This window comes from Hyla sarda, chromosome 1 (genome assembly GCF_029499605.1).
Source record: "Hyla sarda isolate aHylSar1 chromosome 1, aHylSar1.hap1, whole genome shotgun sequence".
NCBI lineage: Eukaryota > Metazoa > Chordata > Amphibia > Anura > Hylidae > Hyla > Hyla sarda.
The window spans coordinates 319181091-319193880 of NC_079189.1; the positions used below are offsets into that span (position 1 = coordinate 319181091).

Consider the following 12790-nt stretch of genomic DNA (forward strand, 5'->3'; position numbering starts at 1 on the left):
AGGATTGCGACACGGGGGGGGGGGGGGGGGGGGGAAACATGACCCCTACAGCATGTGCAGGGTCTGATAGGTAGAAGCCCCGACCCCAAACGTGCACTGCCCGATCATAGGCCGGGGGGAGGAAGGGAGGCCGGGCGCTGCCAAAAATGGGCGGAGCCAAACTGAGCAGGCCAAGAACACAGCTAAATTTATAAGCTGCCCGCCGGCCAATAGAATAGAGATGCCGGCCACAAGCGCAGATAGAGGAGACCGCCGTCAGTGGAAGCCGGCCACAGTCCCCTGCACAAAAAGCTGCCCTGCGACAGACGCAAGGACTGTCACAACTGAAGCCGCGCCGGAGCTGTGTGGGCCACTCCGGGAACGGGAGAAAGAGGCTGCCGGAAAGCAGAGCTGCCACAACACCCCCGCAGGCCAAAATAGAGAGGTGGGCATGCAGGGAACAGTGCTCAGAAACAGACCCCCCCCCCCCCCCCCCCCCGCACCCCAGAAGCCCACCCATATTACTGAAATAAAAAAGGCAGCCCATACCTCACAGAAGGGACAGAGGGTGGGTGGGGGATGATATACTCATCCACATGGAACATACCCAGCTAAACGCCATCTGCGTCATGCCGGGCTACCATAGGGGCCGAGCAGGGGCAAGCGGTAGACCTGGACAGGGTACACCACCAGGCTCTGGACGTTGGCGAGGAAGTGTTAACGGCCCATACTCTATGCACCGTGCCCCTAGCTCCCAGACGGGGGGATAAGGTAGCGCCATGCTCCTGTCGCCCCAACCTCGAGAAAACAAAGGAGAGAAAAACTAAACTAGCCATAGAAACTAGGAAAAAAAAAAAAAAAGAGAAAAGACCAGGTTTGGAGAGCTCCAGACCTGTGTCTGCCTCCTACTGACACCAAACTAAAACTGATTAGCTCAGCGTCAGTGGGCAGGTACGGTATATCCTGCCAGGAGGCGCAGACTTTCTTTTGTTTTTTGCCTAGTGTCAGCCTCCTAGTGGCATGCAGCATATACCCGTGTGGTTCCTGTGTCCCCCCCACCACCAGCCCCCCTGCAATTGAAGCGACAGAGAAAACATGATTTGAATAGTAGCATACTTTGCAGTGGATTTCCCTCAGAAGAAAACCTGCTGTTCGTTACAAGCATGTGAACGTACCTTAACCACTTTTTGGCATTAAGGACTCAATTTAATTTTTACGTTTTCATTTTTTCCTCCTCGCCTTCTAAAAATCATAACTCTTATATTTTCATCCACAGACTAGTATGAGGGCTTGTTTTTTGCGCGACCAGTTGTCCTTTGTAATGACATAACTCATATCATAAAATGTATGGCGCAACCAAAAAACACTATTTTTGTGGGGAAATTAAAACGAAAAACGCAATTTTGCTAATTTTGGAAGGTTTTGTTTTCACGCCGTACAATTTATGGTAAAAATTACGTGTGTTCTTTATTCTGAGGGTCAATACGATTAAAATGATACCCATTATTACATACTTTTATATTATTGTTGCGCTTAAAAAAATCAAACTTTTTAACCAAATTAGTACGTTTATAATGCCTTTAATTTGATGACCCCTAACTTTTTTATTTTTCCCGTATAAGCGGCGGTATGGGGGCTCATTTTTTGCGCCATGATCTGTACTTTTTTTTGATACCACATTTGCATGTAAAAAACTTTACATTTTTTATAATTTTTTTTTTAATAAAATGTATTAAAAAAGTAGGAATTTTGGACTTTTTTTTTTTCGTTCACGCCGTTAACCGTACGGGATCATTAACATTTTATTTTAATAGTTCGGACATTTACGCACGCGGCGATACCAAATATGTCTATAAACAAATTTTTTTACGCTTTTTGGGGGTAAAATAGGAAAAAACGGACGTTTTACTTTTTTATTGGGGGAGGGGATTTTTCACTTTTTTTTTACTTTTACATTTTTTTTTTTACACTTGAATAGTCCCCATAGGGGACTATTCATAGCAATACCATGATTGCTAATACTGATCTGTTCTATGTATAGGACATAGAACAGATCAGTGTTTTCGGTCATCTTCTGCTCTGGTCTGCTCGATCACAGACCAGAGCAGGAGACGCCGGGAGCCGCACGAAAGAAGGAGAGGGGACCTCCGTGCGGCGTTATGAATGATCGGATCCCCGCAGCAGCGCTGCGGGCGATCCGATCATTCATTCAAATCGCGCACTGCCGCAGATGCCGGGATCTGTATTGATCCCGGCACCTGAGGGGTTAATGGCGGACGCCCGCGAGATCGCGGGCGTCGGCCATTGCCGGCGGGTCCCTGGCTGCGATCAGCAGCGCATGACACGGGCATCGCTTCGATGCCCGCGGTTATGCTTAGGACGTAAATGTACGTCCTGGTGCGTTAAGTACCACCGCACCAGGACGTACATTTACGTCCTGCGTCCTTAAGGGGTTAAAGGGGTATTCCAGTGGGAAACTTTTTTTTTTTTAATAAACTAGTGCCAGAAAGAGAAAACAGATTTGTAAATTGAATTCTATTAAAAAAAATCTTAACCCTTCCAGTACTTCTCAGCTGCTGTATGCTCCACAGGAAGTTCTTTTCTTTTTGAATTTCCTTTCTGTCTGACCACAGTGCTCTCTGCTGACACCTCTGTCCATGTCAGGAACGGTCCAGAGCATGAGAGGTTTGCTATGGGGATTTGCTTCTACTATGGACAGTTCCTGACATGGACAGAGGTATCAGCAGAGAGCACGGTGGTCAGACTGAAAAGAAACAAAAAACAAAACAAAAACAACAACAAAACATAAAAACTTCTTGTTTAGTATACAGCAGCTGGTAAGTACTGGAAGAATTTTTTTTTTTTTATAGAAGTAATTTACAAATCTTTTTCTTTCTGGCACCAGTTGATTAAAAAAAATATATATAAATTGTTACCCTTTAATAGGCTTTATACTCAACTCAAATTAAGTGTCTCTTCTCTAACATCCAGCCCTGTTTATATAACAAGATGTATGACTGGCCATTGATTTTCTTATAGCTGCACACTACTAGCATGTAAAATAAATGATCAGAGCAATCCTGTGACTATGCATGTTCACACCCAACACTGCACAGTTAAAAAAAAAAAAGATCAGGGTGATCAAACACTGGAACATTAATTTTTCTTTTTATAAATAAATTAAAAGAAATGTTACAATTTTCCGAATTAAAAAAAGGAGTATGATCTCCAAAATAAATGACAGCTGTTCCTTTCATGGTCACACCCCAACCATGTGCACAGTATTACTTATCCTACCTGGATGCTAAATCTGGAATTTGTTGCACACACTTTTCTTCAAGTCAATACAATGGATACCACAATGAACTGCATTGTAAATCAATAGGGTCCACCAAAGAGGAGTTGTTCGTCCAGCACAACGACCATGCTTTGAGTTTTGACAGAAGCCTTTGCTCCATACATTTAAATAAGGTTGTCCAGTAGCATGAGGGTAGATTTCTGCAGATGGGTGATACAGTTAGAGAAATGTTTGCAACAAATCTGCTGTGAGGAACTTACAACGATCAAACTGCAGTCTGATAGGACATGACTAGCGCATATTATTTGTAACTAATGGAAACCGCCACTAGCTAGGCGTAAACACTAAAGTATATACCAATACACACAAGTCTTCTGAAAGATCAAGGTAACATTTTTATTCCAAAAAGTTTATTCATATACAAAGAGAAAAGGAAATATGAAAGCCATTTCCAAAGCATAAACATTGACCAAATTCTGGACTACGCTGCTTTATAGTGTGTATAGAAGAATCAGAGCATTTTAGTTATGCATCTATTTAGCCTTCATAGTTTATTACATATATCATGTTGTGATGCATTAAAAATCATTTTTTGACCACAAAAAAATATATACAGTGAGGAAAGAACAGTCACATCCTATGGAATTGTAGGAAAGACTAGGACAAACCTGAAGTTAAATACAAAAGGAAATGTTACGGTAGGCTGGCAAGTGAGCGCCATCTGTACTGTACAGTAAATAAGTCTTTGATAATAAAATCTTTTATGCCTCCACTTGCGTGCGGTTTCGTTTTTCCTTTGACTTGCTTTTGTCTAATCTCTGCTGGGTTGTGGAAGCTCCTCCATTCTGATTTTGAGCAAACCGGGCAACTGTAGATACTCCATCCACAAACTTGGTTTTGAAAAGGACATTGGCGTTGTTAAACATTCCATCTTTCAGCGATACAACTATGAACTTTAAGGGTTCAGAATGTTAGTCATGTAAAAGAGCAACAAATCAGCAGTCAAATGTAGATGACATAACTGAAAACACATAAACCACCAAAAATATATATCCCTTTGCCACCGGTTTAAATTATATCTTTTTTTTTTAGCAGACAGACTCCATTAAATATAAGAGGAAAATGTATCTTATCTCTTATCATTTTTGATTTATGGGCTACTGACTCCTTGATCACTGGGTTGATATTCAGAGAGGTCTGACACCAAACCGTTCTAACCTTTTATAGCTTGATTCCATTGGAAAGGGAAACTGAAGAGTATTCTGGCCCAAGAATATAGGCACAAAGGACGGTTCAAGCAGGCCCACACAATTTGTCTGAAACTAAAACTGTCTGTTGCCAATAACCAATCACAGCTTTCCCTTTACCAGCGCTCATTAACATATGAAAGCTGAGCTGTGATTGGTTGCTGTGGGAAAAACCAGACAGTTTTGGTTTCAGGCAGAATTATTAATCTTGGTCAGTGTCTTTTATATTAGGACAAACCTAAGACTGGAGGTCACAAACAGAAGGTGGTAATGTATTAATATTCTTTCTGCTGTTCCACATACCTGTGAGTGTCTGAAGTGCGTACGAAGCATCTGACCAATGTTTTGTGTATGGGAAAGGTCCAAAGCAGCATCAACCTCATCCAAAATATAAATTGGAGCAGGTTTAAAGAGAAGCATGGCAAGAATGAGAGAGAGCGCCACAAGTGAGCTGAAAAACAATACACATACATTAGGGAAAACGGACGACTCAGTGATCAGCCTATTTAGGCCTTAAAGGGGTAGTCCAGTGGTGAAAAACTTATCCCCTATCCTAAGGATAGGGGATAAGTTTGAGATTGCAGGGGGTTCGACCTCTGGGGCCCCCCACGATCTCTCTGTATGGGGGGCCAGGCTCTCCGGCCAGATCGCGGGTGTCGACCACCACACGAAGATGCGGCCGACACGCCCCCTCAATACATCGCTAAGGTAGAGCCAGAGATTGCCGAAGGCAGTGCTCCGGCTCTGCCATAGACTTGTATTGAGGGGGCGTGTCGGACGCCGCTTGGTGCAGTGGGCGACACACCCCTTTTGTGCGGCTGCCTGGGCCCCGTACAGGAGATCGCGAGGGGGCCCCAGCGGTCGGACCCCCTGCGATCTGCAACTTATCCCCTTATCCTTAGGATAGGGGATAAATTGTTCACCACTGGACGACTCCTTTAATGACCAAGTCATTTTATCTTTGTTGCATTGAAAGATGCATTACACCGAAAAACTAAAAAAAAAAAAAAAGTTTTCCAGGTCAGTTCCATTGAAATTAATGAATCAAAGTTCTAAAACCACACACAAACATAACCAAGGGACGGTTGAATCAACATGATGCTTCATTTCAAATAAAATTAAACCTGTCATGCATGCCAATATTTTTAAAAATATATATTTTAGAAACATATTTACCGTTGCCCTCCACTTAGTTCTGTCAAATTTTCTTTCCACGTGCTGCCCAATGCAACTTTAAACTCCAGTCCATCTAGTACACCCCGCCCTTCTGGGGGGGCCAGCATAGCATTTGCCCCAGGTAAAAGTGTTGAAAAGATAGAGCCGAAGTCTTTATTGACCTAGAAAAATAGAAGAGCCATAATCACATCACTATGGAGGAGAACACTTGCACACAACTACGTAGAGTATATCGTCAAAACCAAAGTCCCTTGCCAATAGTGCCAGTTACCTTTTGCCATGCAATATTCAAAGCCTCATTTTTCTTCTGATCAAGTTCTTCAATTGTATCCAAAATCTTTGACTTGTCATTCTCCACTATTCTTTTCTTTTTCATTAAGTCATTGTACTGTAGAAATAAAAGTGATTATTATGCCTGTTTACAGAGAGCAAATCTGGATATAAAAAAGGAATTAAAATCTTAACTGAGCAATTTCAGAATAGGCACACAAGCAGTATCACTAGCCGGCTACAAGTTATCCAATTGTTCCGTCTGGTGTCTGCCAACCCAAACAACGAAGTTGGAGATCAGGACTTCCTGACACCAGTGATGGGCCAGTGCTGAGGCATGGGGTGCCTTTCTGGGAAAGTCCTATACCATCACAGGGGTAGTAACTCAAGCTGGTTACAAAGTCCTTAAGGGGCCTCCAAATACCCTTAAAGGGGTACTCCGGTGCTTACACATCTTATCCCCTATCCAAAAGGATAGGGGATAAGATGCCTGATTGCGGGAGTCCCGCAGCTGGGGACGCCCGTGATCATGCACGCGGCACCCAGTTTGTAATCAATCCCCGGAGCGTGTTCGCCTGGGTTGGATTACGGTCGACCGCAGGGCCGGCGGCGTGTGACGCCCCCTCCCGTAGGCTTGCATTGAGGGGCAGAGCATGACGTCACACGCCGCCGGCCCTGCGGTCGGCCGTAATCAGGCCCGGAGCGAACACGCTCCGGGGACTGATTACAAACGGGGTGCCGTGTGCATGATCACGGGCGACCCCAGCTGCGGGACTCCCACGATCAGGCATCTTATCCTCTATCCTTTGGATAGGGGATAAGATGTGTAAGCCCCGGAGTACCCCTTTAACCTAAAGAAATGCTATGTTCACACACATTAGAATTTCCGTGCGGATTCCGCAACAGCAGAATCCCATTTATTTCAGTTGGATTCTGCTGTACTGTGCAAAAAACTGAATTTCTGCGCTGGAAAAATCTGAACATCTGAAATTCAAATTCTGGTGTATGCAGAAAGAGTGGATGGAATGCATTGCAGTCTATGAGATGACGCATTCCCGAGCGTTCCTAGCGTCGGCATGTCATGCCATGTAAATCCAGAACAATGACATTTGCTTGAGGATCTTCTCTAATGAATTTAACAGAAAAACTGCAACAAATACATGCACTTTCTGCAGCAGATGTTGACAAAGGAGTTTTAAAGGAAATCCATCAGCTACAAATCACATTCCAGACTGCTGACACTGTTAGGTAGCTGAGACCCATGGTACCTTTCATATATGTGCTTGCGCTTCCATACATGGAAAAAAATGCTTATTCTCTGGTGCAAAGAGGCGTTCCAAAGCCACTGAAGTGCAGAGGACTAGAAAGCCTTCTTGTTCCCTATCCCTGCTTATCTGACAGTCAAGGCTCAGCTTCCAAATATTTTTCCTGCACTATGCTCAGCTTTCAGCAAGGAGGAGTTTTAGCTTCCAGTATTTTAGTGGCTTGGGAACATCTCTTGGACACTAAGCACCAAAAAATAAAAGCATTTTCTATGTTATGGAAGCACAGACAGACATATTAAAAAATACCATGTGCCTCCTTGCACTAACATATAACAGTGTCAGCAGTTAGAAATGTGAAATGCACACTTCAGGTCAATTTTCCACTGCATATGGATGAGATTTAAAACTCATCCCCATGTACTGCACTATAATCTGGTATGGACTGTGTGCACATCCATGTGGAAACGACTTGTGAATGTACTAACACAAGAGTATCCAAATAAGGGGCACCTTGCCAAATTTTCACCCAGACTTTAACAGTGCTCTCGCTCTACCATAGTCATAGCTCTTCTTATACCACTTGGACAATATACTCAAGTTTTAAGGGTATATTAAAAAGGCCCTAATGGAGCATGTGAACTCCAACTAGTGACTGGCTTCAGAAACCACCTGCAGCAAATAGCTGTTCGCCTGTCTGGTCTCATTGTAGAAAGGAGATGTAAGTTTGTAAATACATTACTTATATAGGAGATTTCTCAAACCTTGTCCTAAGAAAGTGAAGCAATTGCCCATAGCAACCAGACGAAAAGTGAAAGCTGGAATATGACTGGATGCTATAGGCAACTGCTCTGTTCCTTAAAGTAGTGCCAATAGCAACCAATCTGCTATTTTCCAAAAGCCTCCATTTTACTTAAAACAGTTTTGATAGATCTCTCCTCTATGTTACCAGACCTACCGAGTTAAACACATTTAGCTAGTTCTGTACTGCATCCATATAAACTGCTACCATGTATCCATCAATTTAAAGGGTAACTCATTAAAACTAATTTTTGCTATTGCACTCCTTATGGTAAATAAAAAATATTTCTAATATACTTTGTTTAAAAAATAAAAATAAATGAAGTTTTCTATGTCTTATTTGTGCTTAAAAAGCTCATGAGCACATTTTCCCCCATCTCATACACAGACTTTGGACCGAAGTCCAAACACATGAAGTGCAGCCTGGAGTGCTGAGGGGTATGTGTCCAGCCTCATTCAATCATAGCTCCTCTCATACTTAACTGCCATATGCTGTTGGTTGGACCCCCCTCAGCACTCCAGGCTGCACTTCCTGTGTTTGGACTTCGGTCCAAAGTCTGTGTATGAGATGGGGGAAAATGTGCTCTTGAGCTTTTTTTTTTAAGCACAAAGAAATAGAAATCTTCATATTTTTTTTAAACAAAGTATATAAGAAATATTTTTTATTTACCATAAGGAATGCAATAGCAAAAATTTGTTTTAATGAGAGTGACCCTTTAAATTAGTGCTTTTTATCAGACTGCAGGACACCAGGTCTTACCCGCTCTTCTGCTTGTGTTAACATATTCATTGCTCTCATGTTAACATTTCGGCCCAGCTTTTCCTTCATATCTTGTAGTTTCTGTAGTCTTTGACCTGCAGCTTTGGGGTTGTTGGTTTTGAAGTCATAGGCTGTATTTTCTTGGCCAAAAAGATGCTTCTCAGAAGAAATCCATTCATAGTCATTCAGCATTTTTGCAACCTTATATCACAGAAGTAACAAATATTTGGTCAACACATTCCTTTCTAGAAAAATTGGACATTTCTTTGTATGTTGTATTAATGACTCTTACTCTGGCAGCAGCATCAGCGCTGTCTTTCTTGTGTTTGTTGATATTATGTTCTAACTCCTTTATTTTGAGCTGGGTGTCATTGTTGCTTTCCCTAATTTTGCCAGCTTCAGTTGATTTGTTCTTAATTTCTTTGTCATGACCCATGATAATTTCCTTTTGTTTGGCAAGTTCTTCTTGAGCTTTCTTTACTACTTCCTGGGGAAAAATGCATATGCTTTATTTATAAAAAAAATAAAATTATATTATATATATATATATACACATACATATATATATATATATATATATATATATATATATATATATATATATATATATATATATATATATATACACACACATACATACATACACACACACACACACCCCTCTTGTAGATAGAGAGAAACAGAACATGGTCACACATCCACCAGTATTACAATGATCTAATTGCTTCTTCGCATAATTTCAAATACCAACAGGTTGCTAGTTTACCTTTTAATCAAAATGTGCACGCCCATTTGCCATGTCAAAGCCACCTGATAGAAGTGGGTCCCCAAACTAACAATGGCATAGTGCCCCAGGCTTTGGGCCACCCCACCACACCGACAGGGCACCACAGCAACAATGGCCTACACAGAGCCCCACACCAACGTAAACACCTAACATGTGCTCCCTGTCAGAGAGCACATTGATCAAAACATACACTAACAACCTATTCGTTTTTGAAATTATGCTGAGAAGCAATTAGATCATGGTACAAGTTGGGGATGTGCAGCCAGGTTTCTCTATTTGCGAGTTATAAATAGTAGAATTTTCATTCAAAATATATATTTTATACAATAAGCAAAAAAATATAATACCTTATTTTTAGCAACCTCTGCTGCCATGCTATCTACTTGCTCCTGGTAGGTTTTCATGGCTTCTTCCACAGCTTCAATCTGCTGCTGGTAACTTGTTTGCTCTCTTTTTAGTTCCTCAAGTTCCAAAACAAGAGCATCGACTTCCTACAACATGAACACAATATCAAATAAACTTTTAGCTAGAGAAGGAACAGTTTTATTTTCAAAACATTTAAAAAGGGTTCTCTCTTTTCTTACAAGAAATTTATATTGCTGGGTGTTTCAGCTACTGTACATGTGTCTACAAATCTGCATTGCTGCAAAAAAATAAATAAATAATATATATTTTTTTATTTCAGTCTACTCAAGCTTGCTAACCTAAAGCACAAAAGTCACTTTTGTGAATCCACTACCCGGTCACTGCAACCACCACAGAACCCAGACTAAAGGGCTGTTAGGCCCCATTCACATCTGATTTTCAGACTCCTCCATGGGCCCTCTTTATTGGTCTGAAGGTAGTCTACTAGTGACCACATTTGGTGTATTTCCCAAATGCATACTTTTATGCAGGGCTTATCAGCACTGTAGACTACACTTTTGAACTCCAAAAAAGAAAACGTGACAGATTGAGACACCAACTTGTTGTTTTTCTTTCATCTTCTTATTGGAAGCATCCGCTTTCTTCTTTGCTGCATCTAATTTCTGCTGCGCTTCCTTTAGTTCTTTCTCTCGTTCGGCCTCTGCATTTTTCATCTTGTGCTCTAGCATTTTATACTTTTCTTCAGCTTTTTTCTGGATCTCCTTCGTTTTCTTCAGAGTTTCTTCACATTCATCTATCATTGGAAAAAGTTTGTTGAAATGATCACATATTTTACAGAATGTTGTTCCACAAATAAAGGCTAACATTAGATTTAAAGGGTCACTGCACAATTGCTCTACTGTCAGATCTTACAGTGTGTGGGGACTAATGTAGTTGCTGAGACAATGAGGGGGAATTCATCAATACTTGTCTATTTCTTTCTTTTACTATTTTAATCATGAAAAGTCGCCTTGTTTTTTAACTCCTTGTGACAAATTCATAAGAATTTGGCGCTCGGGAACATTAATGAAAAATTACCTCACAGTTCTACATTTCCCACCTGTTCAGGCATGGTGAGTAATCTGTCACTGCCCAGAACCTTGTAAGATCAGCTAGTCAAAAAACACTTCACTTACACTCTGTGCCACTGCTTAATTCAATTAAACTGCTTCAGAACTCATCCTTGAAATTCAACAGTATGAGAAGTGCTAAGATTGTAAATCGGGGTTCAGCTTGCTGAAGCTAAGAAGCAGTGGCACAGAGGGCAGATTAACTGTCTTTTAACGAGCTGATCCATAAGGTCCTGGGTTCAATCCCAGGACAAGACAGATCATTACAGAATTACTTTTTTTTTTTTTTTAAAGTAGTTTAAATTAGAGGTCGGGCGGCATGCATGGGGCAGCCGGTGGCATTGCGCTTGGGTCCCCGGCTGGCCTGATGCACTAATACAATACTTTTCACACATAGCGCAGCTATGGTGGCGCTTAGAGTACTTTTCAGTGCTGAAGTAAATTGGTGAGGGTTATTGTGTAAATGACAGGTGCTGCGACTTTCAGAGAAAAGTCGCACATCATGAATCGATCAACCACTGCATAAAACTAGCCTAAAGCAGTGCACATGGTAGTTAATTTATAGATATGATCTATAGCAAAAGTCGCAGGAAAAGTGACTGGGACTTTTGATGTGAACTTAATCTAAATAGCTTGATGAATTCCCCTCAATATTCTGGAAAGCCTCATGAGCAAGTCCTATTATAAATTTACATAAATGTCTTGCCAACCCTACTGCCCAATGTGCACTAGCATCTATCCATGGCCAGAAGCCAAGACCACCAACAAAATTGATCAAGACATGGCGTCCCGGATGCTCCCCGTGCCGAACACCAGTCTGGCAGGAGTGCAGAAACTACCTCTGAAGACAAGACAGAAGACACAGGCCCACCAAGGCCTGGCCAACATGTGGAAGAGAGAGAGAGGCGAGAACCCCAGCAGAGATGCGTCCAAGCAAAGAGAACATGGTGAGAAACATGCCAAGTTCCAGAAGAGAAAGGGACCGAAGAGGCTCGAAGGGTAAGACCTGCCAGATGGGAAGCCTCAATGGCAGGATTCAAGCTGATGAGAGATCGAGATGGAGATTCCATAGACTGGAGGACAGACAAAGTCGAACAGGTACTGGATCCCAATGGTGATAACTGACCGGATGACTCAAGGAGGGAAAATCCCAGAGAAAACCAGTAATAGAGAGGGAGACAAAAGGGGACCCAGCTGAGGTGTTAGTCTAGCCTAAGCAAATAGGTGCAGGAACAGAAGGCACGTGCTGGGCAAGGAAGGTCGCCCACCAAGACCATCATCCAAGCACGCAACACCCGACAGTCACTAAGAAGGAGGATTGACACGCTGCAAACGGAACTGTTGTGGAACCTCTGGGAAACAGGAAGAGGAACAGGAGGAAGCCCTGGAGACACCCAAGCAGAGAGCCTGCTGGAGAGAAGAGCAGAGGTAAAACCGAGAACACCCTGAAAATGGAAAGGTAGAGATGAGACGACAGAAGCCAAGACAGAAACCACATGAGGACTGTCAGGACGACTCCTATGTAAGTGCTACCCCGAGAGAGAGCACAACACGAGAGCTGGGGTGGCCAGACTAGGAACTGTGCAAGGATTGTCGGTACCCCACCCATAAAGAGGAGGGGGGCAAGGCGGGAACCGCTACAAGGTCAACGAGAAGCCCCTAAAGAAGGCCAACGAGAAGGCTAGGACAGCAACAGCTGTAACCATGCCAAAACCTGTAGTACACAGCCTATATT

The 12790-nt window shown here is 42.4% G+C and overlaps 1 protein-coding gene across 2 annotated transcripts in view; it reads right to left on the reverse strand.

The window, feature by feature from the left end:
- Positions 1–3654: 3654 nt before the first annotated feature.
- SMC2 (structural maintenance of chromosomes 2) overlaps positions 3655–12790 on the reverse strand; it is a 49646-nt gene continuing 40510 nt past the window's right edge. For both annotated transcript variants that reach the window (XM_056518802.1, XM_056518811.1), the window contains 8 exons: positions 10546–10739; positions 9928–10071; positions 9086–9280; positions 8794–8994; positions 5972–6088; positions 5701–5861; positions 4828–4975; positions 3655–4230 (listed from right to left, as the gene is read on the reverse strand). In XM_056518802.1, the coding sequence (XP_056374777.1) occupies positions 4039–4230; positions 4828–4975; positions 5701–5861; positions 5972–6088; positions 8794–8994; positions 9086–9280; positions 9928–10071; positions 10546–10739 (1352 nt within the window). In that variant the 3' untranslated portion in view covers positions 3655–4038. The remainder of the gene's footprint in view (positions 4231–4827; positions 4976–5700; positions 5862–5971; positions 6089–8793; positions 8995–9085; positions 9281–9927; positions 10072–10545; positions 10740–12790) is intronic.